Raw genomic sequence first — 16,841 nt, 5'->3', positions numbered from 1 at the left:
TATTTATAAGCTTATCCAGATTACATGTATAAGTATAACAATTACAGTACTATAATTCTACTATTTGATAACGTACTTAGTCTAATGACACATTTTTTTATATATAAAACATGGGCAGTCTTGAAAGGTCCAATCAGAAAAATGACTTCCCCTTTCCAATAATCTTTTGATAAATACTTCACGAAAAAGATTCACGGAAAGTTCAGTCAAAATGTTGTGACACTGTTGCTTGTTGAGTTACCATAGTGATCAACATTAAAAAGAGGTTAGGGAGTTGAATTCCTTTCCCCTCGTTCCCTGATCTAAATGTCTCATTTGTGACAGGGCTTTTTTTTTTGCATTTTTAAGGAACATTTTTGTGAAGGGAACCATCCTATTTTGGCCATCAAAACAACTGCAGAGGTAGAGCATCTGGAGTTACTATGCTGAGTTTGGGGGATCACTGGACCCCTTCTCTAACACTACTAAGCCCAATCTCATAAATCACATTTCCTCCTTCACAGTCCCCAGAACAGTTTGAGCTCCTTGGACTTGACCCGTTTCTACACGGGCTGGAATTTCATTGCAGCCAGCATGAAAGTGCAGTCTTAGTGTTACAAAGATTTTTATTTAACCCTTATTTTACCAGGTAAGTTGACTGAGAACACATTCTCATTTACAGAGGTTCACCTGTAAACTATTTGGCCAGCGTTATCTCTGCCTGGGACAGGCAAGGCTCAGTGTCTCTCATCGTTTTAAGCCTCAGAAGTATAAAGTATGGTCTACTGTACCAGCCTTAAATAGACAGGTTGATGTTGTGATAACAATTAATGATAGACCACAGATAAATACCTTCACTTGTCACAATTAACCTGTCAACTTAGATGAGTGCAGCAACTTAATGAGCACAATGTTAAGCCAATCATACCATGGCAATTACATCTTCAACAGTGGAACCTAATACTTAAATGGTGCCTACTAGGTCTATTTCACCTAGAGTATATCATCTGGATTTCTATGGTGGTTAGGTAATCAATCCCTTGCCTCAAATGACTTCTGTTTGATGGTAAGTGCTTTGTTTGGCCTTTTCCCACGCCTCTCATGAGTTATCTAAAAAGAACGATCCTATGTTGCGTCAGTATCGCACGCGTGCACGCGTACACACTCACACTCACACGCACACACACACACACACACACACACACACACACACACACACGCATAGGATCTTTCACTCTGTTCTGTCTTCATTTATTGTCCTTTTGGCCTCTCTCTTTTTTGGTCAGTCTAACATTTCACAGTCTCCAGGGACCAGTCAAACTGAGTCATGTACCAAAAAGAAGAAATCCACTGCTCAAGTTTATTAGAAAGTCTAATAAATGTTTATTCCCCCCCGTTCCCAGATGAAACACAAAGTTAAGTAAAACAAGACAACAACAAAAAACACTAACAGCTTGATAAGTACATTCCATATTCAAAAACTGGAACATGTGTGTTTGAGGCAGTGGTTCTAGAAGTGAATTTACATTAAATGATGAATTCCTTTCCTTGCTGAGAAACTGGTTTAACTGTCATTATATACACACTGCCAGCTTGGACTTGTGTAAACATCAGCATGGTGAGTGAATGTCTGTGTTGGGGGATATAGTGAAGTAATACAAACGTATGATGACTCTTTCAAAGTCACTGTGGACTTGTGAGTGTATGTGCATGTGCATATGTAAATAAGGATTTATTGATAAATCTATGTCCCAAGATATTCATACACAGTACTTAATAAAATGACGAGTTTAACTTTTTAATGAAAAACATATTCTGTAACTGTTCCAGAAATGTTACATTACAAACACTGGATGTTCTCCGCAACTCAACCAGAGAAAAAAAACACACAAAAACACTATGTAGCACCAGTAGGAAAAATCATGCAGCAAATTGATTTGCTTTCTTTCTTTTTGTAATATAGACTACTTCAATACTCATTTTGATCCAATCCTGTTTGTGGAATCCAGTGCAGCCACCTCTCCTTTGGTATAGCTTCTCTTTGGTCATTTTTGTTGATTTTCCTCAGAATCTCCTCAGTAGAGGTATATGTTGACAATGAATCAATGTCCTCCTACGTTTTTATTACGGCAATGACTCCTTGGTTGACAGGTGCTGTCAGTGAAAAGCAGGAAAGAAGACAGACATGATTTTTAAACGAAAACAATAACATTTAATGTATCTTTCTCTGAGGGCAGGTCTGCCTCAACGGCAGAAAAACATGTGTTTGGTTAAGGTTAGGCATGAAATGTGACAAGTAATCCCAATTGGCTAGGGTTAGGGGTTGGGTGAAGTTTCGAAAATACATGTTATTGGTGAAGGTTAGGGGTTATGGTAAGATTCCAAAGAGCAACTTTGTACATGGCAAATCATATACAAAGTAACTTTGTTACGCCCCCTTTATACCACCAACCTACCACCTAGGGAGCCTTTTCTTCTCTTTCCTTTTGTTCTCACTCGTCGCTGTGAGCGCCGCCCGCTGTTTGCACGGCTTTCATCCAACCAATCCCATGCCTTCTGCTCTCGAGGCGGAGCTGCCCTCAGGACAAGATTGAAGGAAAACTCCAATGAGCATTTATTTACACATACAGAATATTTGCAATATTGTCTGTCCCTGAGAAATGTTATTTTAGGCGATGGATTGACAGATGGAACATCCACCTCTGATAAGGTGTATACTACTGTACATTATCCTCTGTTTACCCACCCATATGGAAGCAAAACCATTTATGTTCCACTGTTGGCAACCTGCCATGCTTAGTTAAGTCCTAATAAACGTATCTGACTAAAAGCAGATGGGTAACAACGAAACAGCTATATTGCTATATAAATACCTTTTTTTGTGTGTGGGCGGTGGGTCCTTTTTTTTTGTTGGTTTGAGCACATGCCCCCCCAAAAGGTCTGTGCACTGCCCTGTATAATGCTGTATACTGCACTTCATAGAATGTGTTACCAATAGGGGAATTTACCAATAGCTGGAAGGATCTCCGTCTCGGGCTGCTGCTCCACTTGTTGCTGAGGCTCTGCTGTCAAACAGGGGAGAAAAAAAGAGTTTCTAAACTCAAGCAACGACCTTTTACAAACGGATCTACAACATCCTTAACACTTTAATTGTATGCGCCGTCATAGAGCTGTTTTTATACTGTGATGTAATAGATGCCATATACAGTCATGATAGGTAACAATATGTATGCTTAACATGGTTAGCTTATCAGCTAGCTAACCAGGTAACCTAAATTGCATCCTGTATCATGACATTAGCTATCAGGGCTTCTTACGACAACTGTTATCAAGCGAATGACGGTCTATGATTGGCTATTTAGTTAGTTAGTCAAACAAGACCAGACAGGTGCAAACATCCTCGGCAAGCTTTTGGAAAACATGGCAACAAGGACCACTCACCTGACCTCAAGCAGCGTTTTAGGCACTGGGCCTCAGTCTCGAACCTATTGACAATGCCTTCACAACCACCATACCACAACCACCATACCAGATGCCGTTCATTCTGTCAAAGAAGCACTTAGCCTGAAAGTCTTTGCACGCCATTCCAAGGTTATAGTTAAGAGAGCATGGCTCTGCGAGCTCGTTAGCTAGAGCATGCAAAACAAGACCAGTCACGAGAGGGTTGAGAGAGCTGTATAAGTATGCTTAAGATGAACAACACCCACCTGAAAGCATATTTGTGATAGTGTCAGCTTGTTGTCTGCCATGACTAAACAGTATTTAATGAATATGTAATGGTATTGTCACTGGCTTGGAAGTGAAATGTGAAAACAGAACATTTGATAAGGTAATCAAATGTATCTCATTGCCGGATAAATTAAACTCGTGAAAACTCAGAGCAAAAATCTATTAATAGGACTATTGCATATTACAGTAGCTGTACATCTATCAATGTGAGTCGTTTTGAACAAGGAGTGTAGAACAGGCATAGACTGTAAAGTAGCATAGGTTTGTATTGGTGAATTGTTGATATGAAATCAGCTGCTTCTCCCTAAACCATGTTGCTATCAGAGTTAATACATGTTAATGTTAGTACATTTTAGTAATTGAGTAGGTCTGTGGATGTGTGGTCCCCATGTTCTGCAGCGAAACCACCATCTGTACATAATCCCGGTGGGCCAACTCCACAAGTACCTCTCGGTAATGCTGAGAAAGTACATGAATTCAACCACAGTCTTGGACGCAAGCGCACCCGTCAAAGCCACCCTACTGCAAAGTACTTCCGGCTTTGCATGTTACACAGTAATAGTATATCTTATTAAAATAGCATTATCATTGCATAGTATTGCAATAATATGACTGGCTTCAATCAAGACCAATTATGTATATACAGGTAACTGTCAAAATAAAGGAAACACCAACATAAAGTCTCTTAATAGGCATTGGGCCACCACGAGCTGCCAGAACAGCTTCTATGCGCCTTGGCATAAATTCTGAAACTCTATTGGACGGATGCGACACCATTCTTCAACAAGAAATGCAATAATTTGGTTGTGTGGTGGAAAATGCTGTTTTCGGCGCCGCTCCAGAATCTCCCATAGGCCTAAGTGTTCAATTGGGTTGATCTGGTGACTGAGACGGCCATGGCATTTGGTTTACATCATTTTCATGCTCATCAAACCATTCAGTGACCACTCGTGCCCTGTGAAGCGGGCATTGGCATCCTGGAAGAGACCACTCCCATCAGAATAGAAATGATTCACCATAGGTTGAAGGTGATTACTCAGAATGGCTGTGTATTTATTGGCATTTACCTTGCCCTCTAAGGGGTTGAGTGGATCTAAACTATGCCAGGAATATGCCCCCGACACCATAACAGCCACCAGAACCCTCATTTACTCAAGTGTTTCCTTTATTTTGGCAGTTATCTGTATGTATATCATATATACTGTAAATATAATATGTACATATACTGTAAGTATACTGTAAGTATATCATGAAAACATACAGTTGAAGTTGGAAGTTTACATACACTTAGGTTGAAGTCATTGAAACTCGTTTTTCAACCACTCCACAAATTTCTTGTTAACAAACTATAGTTTTTGCAAGTCGTTTGGGACATCTACTTTGTGCATTACACAAGTAATTTTTACAACAATTGTTTACAGACAGATTATTTCACTTATAATTCACTATATCACAATTCCAGTGGTTCAGAAGTTTAATATACTAAGTTGACTGTGCCTTCAAACAGCTTGGAAAATTCCAGAAAATGATGTCATGGCTTTAGAAGCTTCTGATAGGCTAATTGACATAATCTGAGTCAATTGGAAGTGTACCCGTGGACGTATTTCAAGGCCTAACTTCAAACTCAGTGCCTCTTTGCTTGACATCATGGGAAAATCAAAAGAAATCAGCCAAGACCTCAGAAAAACATTGTAGACCTCCACATGTCTGGTTCATCCTTGGGAGCAATTTCCAAATGCCTGAAGGTATCACGTTCATCTGTACAAACAATAGTACGCAAGTATAAACACCATGGGACCAAGCAGCCGTCATGCCGCTCAGGAAGGCGACGTGTTCTGTCTCCTAGAGATGAACGTACTTTGGTGCGAAAAGTGCAAATCAATCCCAGAACAATAGCAAAGGACCCTGTGAAGATGCTGGAGGAAACAGGTACAAATGTTCCTATGTCCACAGTAAAACGAGTCCTATATCGACATAACCTGAAATGCCGCTCAGCAAGGAAGAAGCCACTGCCTCAAAACCACCATAAAAAAAGCCAGACTACGGTTTTCAACTGCACATGGGGACAAAGATCGTACTTTTTGGAGAAATGTCCTCTGGTTTGATGAAACAAAATTTTTACTGTTTTGCCATAATGTCCGTTGTTATGTTTGGAGGAAAAAGGGGTAGGCTTGCAAGTCAAAGAACACCATCCCAACCGTGAAGCACGGGGGTGGCAGCATCATGTTGTGGGGGTGCTTTGCTGCAGGAGGAACTGGTGCACTTCACAAAATAGATGGCATCATGAGGTAGGAAAATGATGTGGATATCTTGAAGCAATATCTCAAGACATCAGTCAGGAAGTTAAAGCTTCAAGCTTCCATTGTCCATTTGGGTCTTCCAAATGGACAATGACCCCAAGCATACTTCCAAAGTTGTGGCAAAATGGCTTAAGGACAACAAAGTCAAGGTATTGGAGTGGCCATCACAATGGCCTGACCTCAATCCCATAGAAAATTTGTGGGCAGAACTGAAAAAAAATGTGTGCGAGCAAGGAGGCCTACAAACCTGACACAGTTACACCAGCTCTGTCAGGAGGAGGAATGGGCCAATATTCACCCAAGTTTTTGTGGAAGGCTACCTGAAACGTTTGACCAAATTAAACCATTTAAAGGCAACACTACCAAATACTAATTGAGTGTTTGTAAACTTCTGACCCACTGGGAATGTGATGAAATATATAAAAGCTGAAATAAATCATTCCCTAATATTATAAAATAAAGTGGTGATCCGAACTTGCGTAAAAGGGATTTTTTACACGGATTAAATGCAGGAATTGTGAAATCTTAATTTAAATGTATTTGGTTTAGGCGTATGTAAACTTCTGACCTCAACTGTATATGATTTAAAAAAAATCATTAGTCACTATGACAACTATAGTAGTTGTGTTTGTGAGTTCTCAGAGTTATCTGAATCTCAGAGGCAGCCCCCCTCAAAAACTCCCTGATTCACTGGTTCAGAAGATTAACTAATCTCTTAGCTATTCCCACCGTATGCTCTCTACCATGAGGGAGAGCGTGCAGTGGCCTCACTCCAAGGCTCAACATGTGAGCAATAAATCTTCATCAATGGAGTTATTTTCCACAAAGACTTTTTCTCTCTCTCACTGTAAAAGCTACAGGAGCTATAATAATAGTTAAGAGATTGTATTTCAGTGAACAGTTCAGTTGTTTATTAAGGGGCAGAAATACTGCTCGTTTATTTTTTTTTTACAGAAAACTGCCCTTTTCGTCCTCATGCTGTCTAGCAGTAGCCACGGCAGCCATTTTGGAATGGCAGTGTCAGCCAATCAGCTCCTTTCTTGTTCAACGCGACGTGCCATTCCAAAATGTCTGCTGTGGCTACTGCTAGCGATCATGATTACACAGTGTCTTAGTGTAACCATGATTGCGTTCCGATCCCAGTGCAACTCAGTGTAAACAAGTGTAATGGTAGGGTTGGTTTCTTCTAGCAAGGGCGGACTGTGACCAGATTTATTGTTCCTTGAGGCCCCCATTATTAACCAGATGAGGAGCATTTTGTGCTAAAAAGTTAGATGAGCCAACTGGGCAAAAAAAAACTGGCCAGCCCATTTAGCATGATGGCCAGTCGGCCCCTTCTGAATATAGATTAAAAAGGCACCTTTTTTAATTAAAGGACCACTCTGTGATATTTACACCCATGTTTTTTTTATTTGAATAAATGATTTACGAGTGGGCTTTTAACTTGAAAATCATTGTGCATTATGTGTGAAAAGCTTTTGTTTGTTGAAGAGTGATTCTGAACCATACTGTTGGATTTATTGGAGTAACAACAATGCTGCCAATGCAAACGCAAACACAATGAATCCCATTAGAGACCATTAGCTAGAATGAAAGGCAATCTCTGAACCAGGCAAGCCAAGGGGCGGCTTCTCAAAAGTAAAAGCTGGCTCTTTTTGAGTTCAAATGGAAAGTTCCTAGTGGGCCAATTCAAATTAGCCTCAATGCCTAATACATTTGCTAATTGTTTGAAGAAAACATGGTTTGAAATCATTCCAACCCTCGCTCACACATGCCAACCCTCGCCACCCCTTGCACACACACACGCACACGCACGCACATATACACACACGTTTGTTCTACTGTCCTTGTGGGGACAAAACAATTGATTTTCCCTAAAACCTAGCCCCAAACCCGTAATCCTAAACCTAAACCCTAACCCTAATTCTAACCCTAAACCTAACCCTTAAGCCTAAAATAGCCTTTTTTCCTTGTGGGGACCAGCGAAATGTCCCCACTTGTCTGAATTTTCCATGTTTCCATGTTCCATGAGGACTTCGGTCCCTACAAGGATAGCAAAACCACAAAAAACACACACACACACAGACACACACACACACACACACACACACACACACACACACACACACACACACACACACACACACACACACACACACACACACACACACACACACACACACACACACACACAGAGAGAGAGACAGGTGTCACTCACCAATCTCTGGTTTGTCCAGTGGTGTAGTGGCCATGATACCTGTCACCTCCATGGGGGCAGTGACCTTATGCTCTGCTGCTGCTTCTATCCAATCAGATATTACATAATAATGGTCAGTGGATTCAGTTATACAGATATTTATGGATGTTCTGTGGCTAGTCTGCCACCAGGTGGCATGTTTTGTTTTACCTTGCACAAAAAAAACATTCCAATAAAATATATGAAAGAAAGAAAGATGGTTTTCTGAAACAGGAAAACCACCTTTATCATTGCTTGGATGTTCCACAACATGAAACACAGTACCAATTTAATTATCACAATAACAATACTTTAGATATTTTATTATGCCGAAATCGGCCTACTGTACAGTATACACATTTCTATCAATTGCTCAGGCAAAACTGTCATTAACAATGATTATCAGGTTGACATTACCATTGCAGGGGAAAAACGGGGAAAACCTAAGCAGACCAGACAATCGCTGTGGTGTGTATCATGGACTTACTGGTGGTAATAATGCCTTTGTGGGTGGCTGCGATGTGGCCCTGGGCGGTGTGCATGGTCACCACGGCGTGGTAGGTCTGGGCGCTCTCCAGGCCGCCAACAGTGAGCTCCGTGCCCGTCACATTTCTCCTCAACACCAGTGTGTTGTCACGCAGGCGCGTCACCACCACCTTAAAGTAGGCCATGTACTTGGGGTCCGGGCTGGCCCAGCGCAGGGTCAGGCTGCTGGAAGTGACATTGGCTACGTGCAACTCGTCTGAGTCTTGGTCTAGGGATAAAACATATTGACACACGCAGACATAGAACACACACACATAACATACACAGATAAAAACATACACGTTCACAAATGATGAGTCTTTGAACCACCACGGGAGACAAAACATGACTGGTGTTGATTTATTGAACTGGTGGAAAACCCTACAATTTTATTTAGTATTTAATGTACCGTTGTGCTTTCTTGGATGGACTGCCTGGTGGTTTTTGTGTTTTTGATGTTTCCTACGCAGAGTGGATTATTGACACGTTATATAGGATTCTACCAATACATAAAGATATCTATATAGCGATTTACATGACAAACATGACAAACAATTTAGTAATTATACACGTGATATACATGATCTGAATACTCACTCTTGGCTGTGGTGTGACTTGGGGAAGGGGAACTTGGGGAATGACTGGTCACTCTGGTACCAGTGACAGTTTTTGGAGACTTCAGGGGACATGTAGAAAACGTTCTCAACTGCAGACACAGGAGGAAAAGGACAATATTCACATACAGTATCAAACTGACAAAAAGGCCATTAATGATGTTTCTAAGTGGTTTCCACAATTAAAACCACAATCAATGTGAGACAATGTAAGACAGTCAATGTGTCCACAAGTATGTGATTTCAATCTTATTATTGAAATTGCTTTGTCTATGAAAAACCTGTTTTCAGTGAATACAAGATTAACATAAATCAAACAGATACTCAATAGACAGCAACAGTGTAAAATAATGCACTCACTGCTGAGATACTTGGGCAGCAGTCGGCCAAAGTTCTGAATGTGCATGTCGTAGAAGTGCGTGGTGCTGGTCAGCCTCTTGTAGAAGACGTTGGATGGCTCACTGGCCATGCGCGTCAGCACGCGCGTGTCCCCAGCACCCAGCTTCTCGCCCACACCCAGAATGACCAAGAAATAGCCCTTACACTTGGCCTCGGTGGCCACAGCAACCAGCCGCTCCTCATCCTGCTCCACAGGGCCTGTCACAAACAACATCAGAACCTTGAGGTCTCGCTGGTGTGGTGCTTTCTCAAACACCTGCTCCACCGTGTGCTCGATGGCCACTGCCAGCGCCCGCCCACCCTCCAGTTGGGGCGTCTTCTCAAGTAGGAAGTTGCGGATGTCCTGGGCCGAGCGGTGGTCAGTCAGGCCCACATCCACAAGGATGGGTGAGCCGCTGCTGTTGCGCAGGAACTCGTAGGGAGCATGCTGGATTACAGCCACGCGGGCTTGGTGGATGGATGCCATGGGGTCCGACGAGACTTCCAGCTGCTCTACGATGTGTGCAACGTAGCGTTTCATCTCAGTGAAGACGGTGGGGTAGGTGGTCTCGGAGCTATCCATGACAAAGGCCATGTCAATGTCCACATCAGTGGTGGAGGCCCTCCTGTCTCTTGACTGCTGAGGGGGGGCATAGTCACACATTTGGTCCGGGGCGCAGGAGTCTGGAGAACAAAGGAACACATAAATGGGCTCAGGCATTTTGGCTTGTTATGGTTTTCATTATGTCCCACTGGATTTGTTTAGAAAGCAATTTTTCTACAACTGTCAATGGCAGGCAATGTGCATCCAATTAGCTTACAAAAGAACTACTATGATCAGAAGGAAAGTGTGGGAAAATCCGTAACACCATTAAAAATAAATAGTGTTCAATAAAAAAATGTAGAACACAAGAATGCACAATGTACTTATTGGTTGTTGCATAGAAATTCAAATAAAAGTTAATTGCAGAATGTGTGTGAAGTTAGTCTCTAAGGATATGAGAAAAGCTCTTACCCAGGCAGATGTGGCAGTTCATGACCTTTTGGATGGCTGAAATGTACTGTGCACTTCCGGGATTGGGCAGCACAATCACCTGACCCAGTGCTGACCCAGTGCTGTTCATCTGACACAAAGAGAGGAGGTAACAACATGTAAAAAAACATGTTCAGGTCAGCTGACACTAGGCAGGGTAGCCTAGTGGTTCGAGTGTTGGACTAGTAACCAGAAGGTTGCGAGTTCAAACCCCCAAGCTGACAAGGTACAAATCTGTCGTTCTATGTTCTACCCCTGAACAGGCAGTTAACCTCTTACACTTATGGTGGCGCTATTTCATTTTTGGAAGAAAAACGTTCCCGTTTTAAACAAGATATTTTGTCACAAAAAGATGCTCGACTATGCATATAATTGCTACTGTTCGAAAGAAAACACTCTGACGTGTCCAGAAATACAAATATCTTCTCTGTGCGTGCCCTTTAACGTGAGCTTCAGGCAAAACCAAGATGACTTGGCATCCAGGAAATGACAAGGATTTTTGAGGCTCTGTCTTTCATGATCTCCTTATATGGCTGTGAACGCAAGAGGAATGAGTCTGCCCTTTCTGTCGTTTCCCCAAGGTGTCTGCAGCATTGTGACGTATTTGTAGGCAGATCGTTGGAAGATTGACCATAAGAGACCACATTTACCACGTGTCCGCCCGGTGTCCTGCGCCGAAATTGGTGCGCAAAAGTCACCTGCCAGTATTTTTCCATGGGGCACAGAGAGAGAAGCAAGCTTCCACGAACTGCATGTCAATGAAGAGATATGTGAAAAAACACCTTGAGGATTGATTCCAAACAACGTTTGCCATGTTTCGGTCGATATTATGTAGTTAATCCGGAAAAAGTTTCAAGTTGTAGGTGACTGCATTTTCGGTTCGTTTCGGTAGCCAGGCGCAATGTAGAAAACGGAACGATTTCTCCTACACACAGACGCTTTCAGGAAACACTGCGCATTTGGTATGTGGCTGGGAGTCTCCTCATTGAAAACATCAGAAGCTCTTCAAAGGTAAATGATTTTATTTATTTGGTTATCTGGCTTTTGTGAAAATGTTGCGTGCTACATGCTACACAAAATGCTATGCTAGCTTTGCATACTCTTACACAAATTAGTCAATTTCTATGGTTCAAAAGCATATTTTGAAAATCTGAGATGACAGTGTTGTTAAGAAAAGGCTAAGCTTGAGAGCAAACGCATTATTTTAATTTTATTTGCGATTTTCAGAAATCGTTAACGTTGCGTTATGCTAATGAGCCTGAGGCTTAGTCACAATCCCGGATCCGGGATGGGGAGTTTCAAGAGGTTAACCCACTGTTCCTAGGCCGTCATTGAAAATAAGAATTTGTTCTTAACTGACTTGCCTGGTTAAATAAAGGTAAAATAAATAAAACAAATCTCTGTAAATTCATTTTTAAGTGTTGTATACTACTTTCAGGTACCAGAACAATAACTACATTTCAATATCTATACTACCACATTGCATGCAGAATACATTGCCTCATTCTACAGTATGCTGGTGCAGACATTAGAGCCAAAATTATAAACATGCTCTGTGTTTTGGTGACAGAGCCTATTTTTCTGCCTCTTGTCTGCTCCTTAAACCCGCTTTATGTTACCTTCAGAGCTCTGGTGAGCTGGCCATCTTCTTTATTGGTCAGGAACACTGAGGCGATGCCGGAGTCATAGAGACGTAGGGCGGCTGCGCTTACCGCCCGCTGATCCTTCACTGGCCCATTAACAAAGAAGATGGCCACCTTCCTCATGAGGAAGCCGCTGCGCACCCTCTTGAAGGTGTTCTGCGCCAGGAAGTTCATGGCCGTCTCCAGGCTACGCTGTTTGCGCGTCTGTAATGCCTGGAGGCCCTCCACACGCTGCACCAGTGCACGCCGCTTCAGCCCGTCTGCAAAGCGGATTTCGGTGGTCACTTCATTGTTGTAGAAGGTGAGGGCCACTCGGGCGCCGCGGGGGCAGTTGCTCTCGGCAATGGTGATGTTGCCAACCAGGCGGAGCACGGTGTCACGCATGTTGTTGAAGGCAGGCCTACCCACGTTTTCGGAGGTGTCCAGTGCGAAGGCCAGCTCGGTAGGGTAGAGTGGGCACTCCTGCTGACCATAGCAGCAAGCTAAGAATAAAACGAAAAAGAAAACAGGTTTTGGGGCATTAATACTCCTATGTCAAGTATATGAGTGCCAGAGCAGGAGAGGGAGGTGGTTTATGCAGTGTGCATCTAAGGTGGGTTTACACAACATTAAGGAGGGGGGGTCCTGGCAACCCTTTTCGGCACCAATGAATCAGTTAAATAAGGTATATTACATACTAATCAGTGTAAGCAGTTTTTTACTTACGACAGTTGTCTCTGATTTTCTTCACCAAGTCACATTGCTGAAGAGAAAAGGAACCATTTAAAACTGATGTTAAGACAATTATACATATTCCACACATGTAAACTTTTTTTGGTCAAATTTCCTATACAAAATATTTTCTGTCTGATAAATGGACTCCCACCACAACGCCAGGTCCTCTCGGTCCTTTCTGGCCCTGTGGGAAGACAAACAGCAGAGTTGAACAACAGACGGACACAGCTGGAAGGAAACAAAGCAACAGGACACACTCTCAGGACTGACACCACTCTAGATAACAACACCATTTTTTGTGTCAATTACATAAACAATGAACGGATTCTGTTGCCGTTATAATCAATACATATTCTATAATTGTACAATGTGACATGCTGTACAGTGCATTCAGAAAGTATTCAGACTGCTTCCCCTTTTCCACATTTGTTACATTACAGCCTTATTCTAAAATGGATTAAATGAAGAAAAAAAATCCTCATCAATCGAAACAAAATACCCCATAATGACAAAGCAAAAACAGGTTTTCAGAAATTCTTGCAAATGTATTAAAAACAGAAATATTTTATTTACATAAGTATTCAGACCCTATGCTATGAGACTTTAAATTGAGCTCAGGGGCATCCTGTTTCCATTGATCATCCTTGAGATATTTCTACAACTTGATTGGAGTCCACCTGTGGTAAATTAAATTGATTGGACATGATTTGGAAATGCACACACCTGTCCATATAAGGTCCAACACCTCCGAGACAGGACTGTGTATGAGGCACAGATCTGGAGAAGGGTAACAAAACTTTTCTACAGCAATGAAGGCCCCCAAGAGCACAGTGGCCTCCATCATTCTTAAATGGAAGAAGTTTATAACCACCAAGACTCTTCCTAGAGCTGGCCTCCCGGCCAAATTGAGCAATCGAGGGAGAAGGGTTTTGGTCAGAGAGGTGACTAAGTACCCAATGGTCTCTCTGACAGAGCTCTGGAGTTCCTCTGTGGAGATGGGAGAACCTTCCAGAAGGACAACAATCTCTGCAGCTCTCCACCAATCATAACTTTATGGTAGAGTGGCCAGACGGAAGCCACTCCTCAGTAAAAAGGCACATGACAGCCCGCTAGACACATTAAGGATTCTCAGAACATGAAAAACAAGATTCTCTGGTCTGATGAAACCAAGATTGAACACTTTGGCCTGATTGCCAAGCGTCACGTCTGGAGGAAACCTGGCACCATCCCTATGGTGAAGCATGGTGGTGGCAGCATCATGCTGTGGGGATGTTTTTCAGTGGCAGGGACTGGGAGACTAGTCAGGATTGAGGGAAAGATGAATGGAGCAAAGTACAGAGAGATCCTTGATGAAAACCTGCTCCAAAGCACTCAGGACCTCAAACTGTGGTGAAGGTTCACCTTCCAACAGGACAACAACCCTAAGCGCACAGCCAAGAGCACCCAACACAGGAGTTGCTTCGGGTAACCCGCCTCTACCATCAGTCCTATTAGACAACGTGCAATCATTGGATAATAAACTATATGAGCTCCGATCAAGACTATCCAACCAACAGGAAATTAAAAACTGTAATATCTTATGTTTCACTGAGTCGTGGCTGAACAACGACATAGACAGCATAAAGATGGCTGGATTTTCCGTGGATCTGCAATATGGAAGAGCTGCGTCCGGTAAAACAAGGGGTGGCGGTCTGTGTCTATTTGTCAATAACAGCCTATGCACGAAATCTAATACAAGTGAAGTCTTGAGGTTTTGCGTGAGTATCTCATGATAAGTTGAAGACCACACTATTTACCAAGAGAGTATCATCTATATTTTTGTAGCTTTCTATTTACCACCACAAACCAATGTTGGCATTAAGCCCGTACTCAACAAGCTGTATAAGGCCATAAGCAAACAAGAAAATGCTCATCCAGAGGTGGCGCTCCTAGTGGCCGGGGACTTTAATGCAGGGAAACTTAATTCCATTTTTCCTCATTTCTACCAGCATTTTAAATGTGCAACCAGAGGGAAAAAAAACTCTAGAGCACCTTTACTCCACGCACAGAGATGCGTACAAAGCTCTCCTTCGCCCTCCATTTGGCAAATCTGACCGTAACTCTATCCTCCTGATTCCTGCTTAGAAGCAAAAACTAAAGCAGGAAGTACCAGTTACTCGTCAATACGGAAGAGGTAAGATGACGCAGATGCTAAGCTACTGTTTTGCTAGCACAGACTGGAATATGTTCCAGGACTCTTCAGATGGCATTGAGGAGTACACCACATCAGTCACTGGCTTCATCAATAAGTGCATCGATGACGTCGTCCCCACAATGACTGTACGTATATACCCCAACCAGAAACCATTGATTAGAGTCAACATCCGCACTGAGCTAAAGGGTAGAGCTGCAGCTTTCAAGGAGCGGGATTCTAACCCGGATGCTTATAAGAAATCCCGCTATGCTCTCCGACGAACCATCAAACAAGCAAAGTGTCAATACAGGACTAAGATTGAATCCTACTGCACCGGCTCCGATACTCGTCAGAGGTGGCAGGGATATATATTATTACTGACTACAAAGGGAAGCACAGCCATGAGCTGCCCAGTGACACGAGCCTACCAGACAAGCTAAATGACTTCTGTGCTCGCATTAAGGCAAGCAACACTGAGGCATACATGAAAGCACCAGGTGTTTCAGACGACTGTGTGATCACACCCTCCGTAGCTGATGTGAGTAAGACCTTTAAACAGGTCAACATTCACAAGCCCGGAGGGCCAGACTGATTACCAGGACGTGTACTCCGAGCATGCGCTGACCAACTGGAAAGTGTCTTCACTGATATTTTTAACCTGTTCCTGAGGCTGTAATACCAACATGTTTTCAAGCAGACCACCATAGTCCCTGTGCCCAAGAACACCAAGGTAACCTGCCTAAATGACTACCGACCGGTATCACTCACATCTGTAGTCATGAAGTGCTGGTCATGGCTGGTCATGGCTCACATCAACACCATTATCCCCGAAACCATAGACCCACTCCAATTTGCATACCGACCCAACAGATCCATAGATAACACATTCTATATTGCACTCAACACTGCCCTTTCCTTCCTGGATAATAAGAACACCTACGTGAGAATGCTATTCGTTGACTACGAGTCCCCTCCTGTACTTCCTGTTCACCCATGACTGCATGGCCAAGCACGACTTCAACACCATCATCAAGTTTGCCGACGACACAACAGTGGTAGGCTTGATCACCGACAACGATAAGACAGGCTATAGGGGCAACCTATCCCTCAATGTGATCAAGACAAAGGAGATGATCGTGGACTACATGAAAAGTTGGGCCGAGCATGCCCCCCATTCTCATCGACAGGGCTGCAGTGGAGCAGGTTGAGAGCTTCAAGTTCCTAGGTGTCCACATCACCAACAAATTGTCATGGTTCAAACACACCAAGACAGTCGCAAAGAGGGCACGACAATGCCTATTTCTCCTCAGGAGACTGAAAAGATTTGGAATGGGTCCCTATATCCTCAAAAAGTTCTACAGCTGCACAATCAAGAGCATCCTGACTGGTTGCATCCCCGCCTGGTATGGCAACTGGGGCCAAGCTTCCTGCCATCCAGGACCTCTATACCAGGCGGTGTCAGAGGAAGGCCATGAAAATGCCAAATACTCCAGCCACAGTAGTCATAGACTGTTCTC

General features: G+C 42.9%; 1 protein-coding gene across 1 annotated transcript in view; it reads right to left on the bottom strand.

Annotated features, from left to right (window-relative positions):
• Positions 1-1,333: 1,333 nt before the first annotated feature.
• The window catches only part of LOC135519899 (collagen alpha-3(VI) chain-like), a 37,580-nt gene continuing 22,072 nt past the window's right edge, over positions 1,334-16,841 (bottom strand). The window contains exons 26-37 of the mRNA XM_064945116.1: positions 13,303-13,335; positions 13,143-13,179; positions 12,414-12,919; positions 10,777-10,885; positions 9,744-10,445; positions 9,367-9,475; positions 9,179-9,231; positions 8,732-8,998; positions 8,227-8,310; positions 2,988-3,044; positions 2,436-2,552; positions 1,334-2,133 (exon numbers count right to left, since the gene is read on the bottom strand). Coding sequence (XP_064801188.1) covers positions 2,093-2,133; positions 2,436-2,552; positions 2,988-3,044; positions 8,227-8,310; positions 8,732-8,998; positions 9,179-9,231; positions 9,367-9,475; positions 9,744-10,445; positions 10,777-10,885; positions 12,414-12,919; positions 13,143-13,179; positions 13,303-13,335 — 2,115 coding nt within the window. The 3' untranslated portion in view covers positions 1,334-2,092. The remainder of the gene's footprint in view (positions 2,134-2,435; positions 2,553-2,987; positions 3,045-8,226; positions 8,311-8,731; positions 8,999-9,178; positions 9,232-9,366; positions 9,476-9,743; positions 10,446-10,776; positions 10,886-12,413; positions 12,920-13,142; positions 13,180-13,302; positions 13,336-16,841) is intronic.

The sequence above is a fragment of the Oncorhynchus masou genome, chromosome 29 (assembly GCF_036934945.1).
Source record: "Oncorhynchus masou masou isolate Uvic2021 chromosome 29, UVic_Omas_1.1, whole genome shotgun sequence".
Taxonomy (NCBI): Eukaryota; Metazoa; Chordata; class Actinopteri; order Salmoniformes; family Salmonidae; genus Oncorhynchus; species Oncorhynchus masou.
Note: the sequence above shows the minus strand (reverse complement) of the source record. Positions and strands in the feature narration are given on the sequence as shown.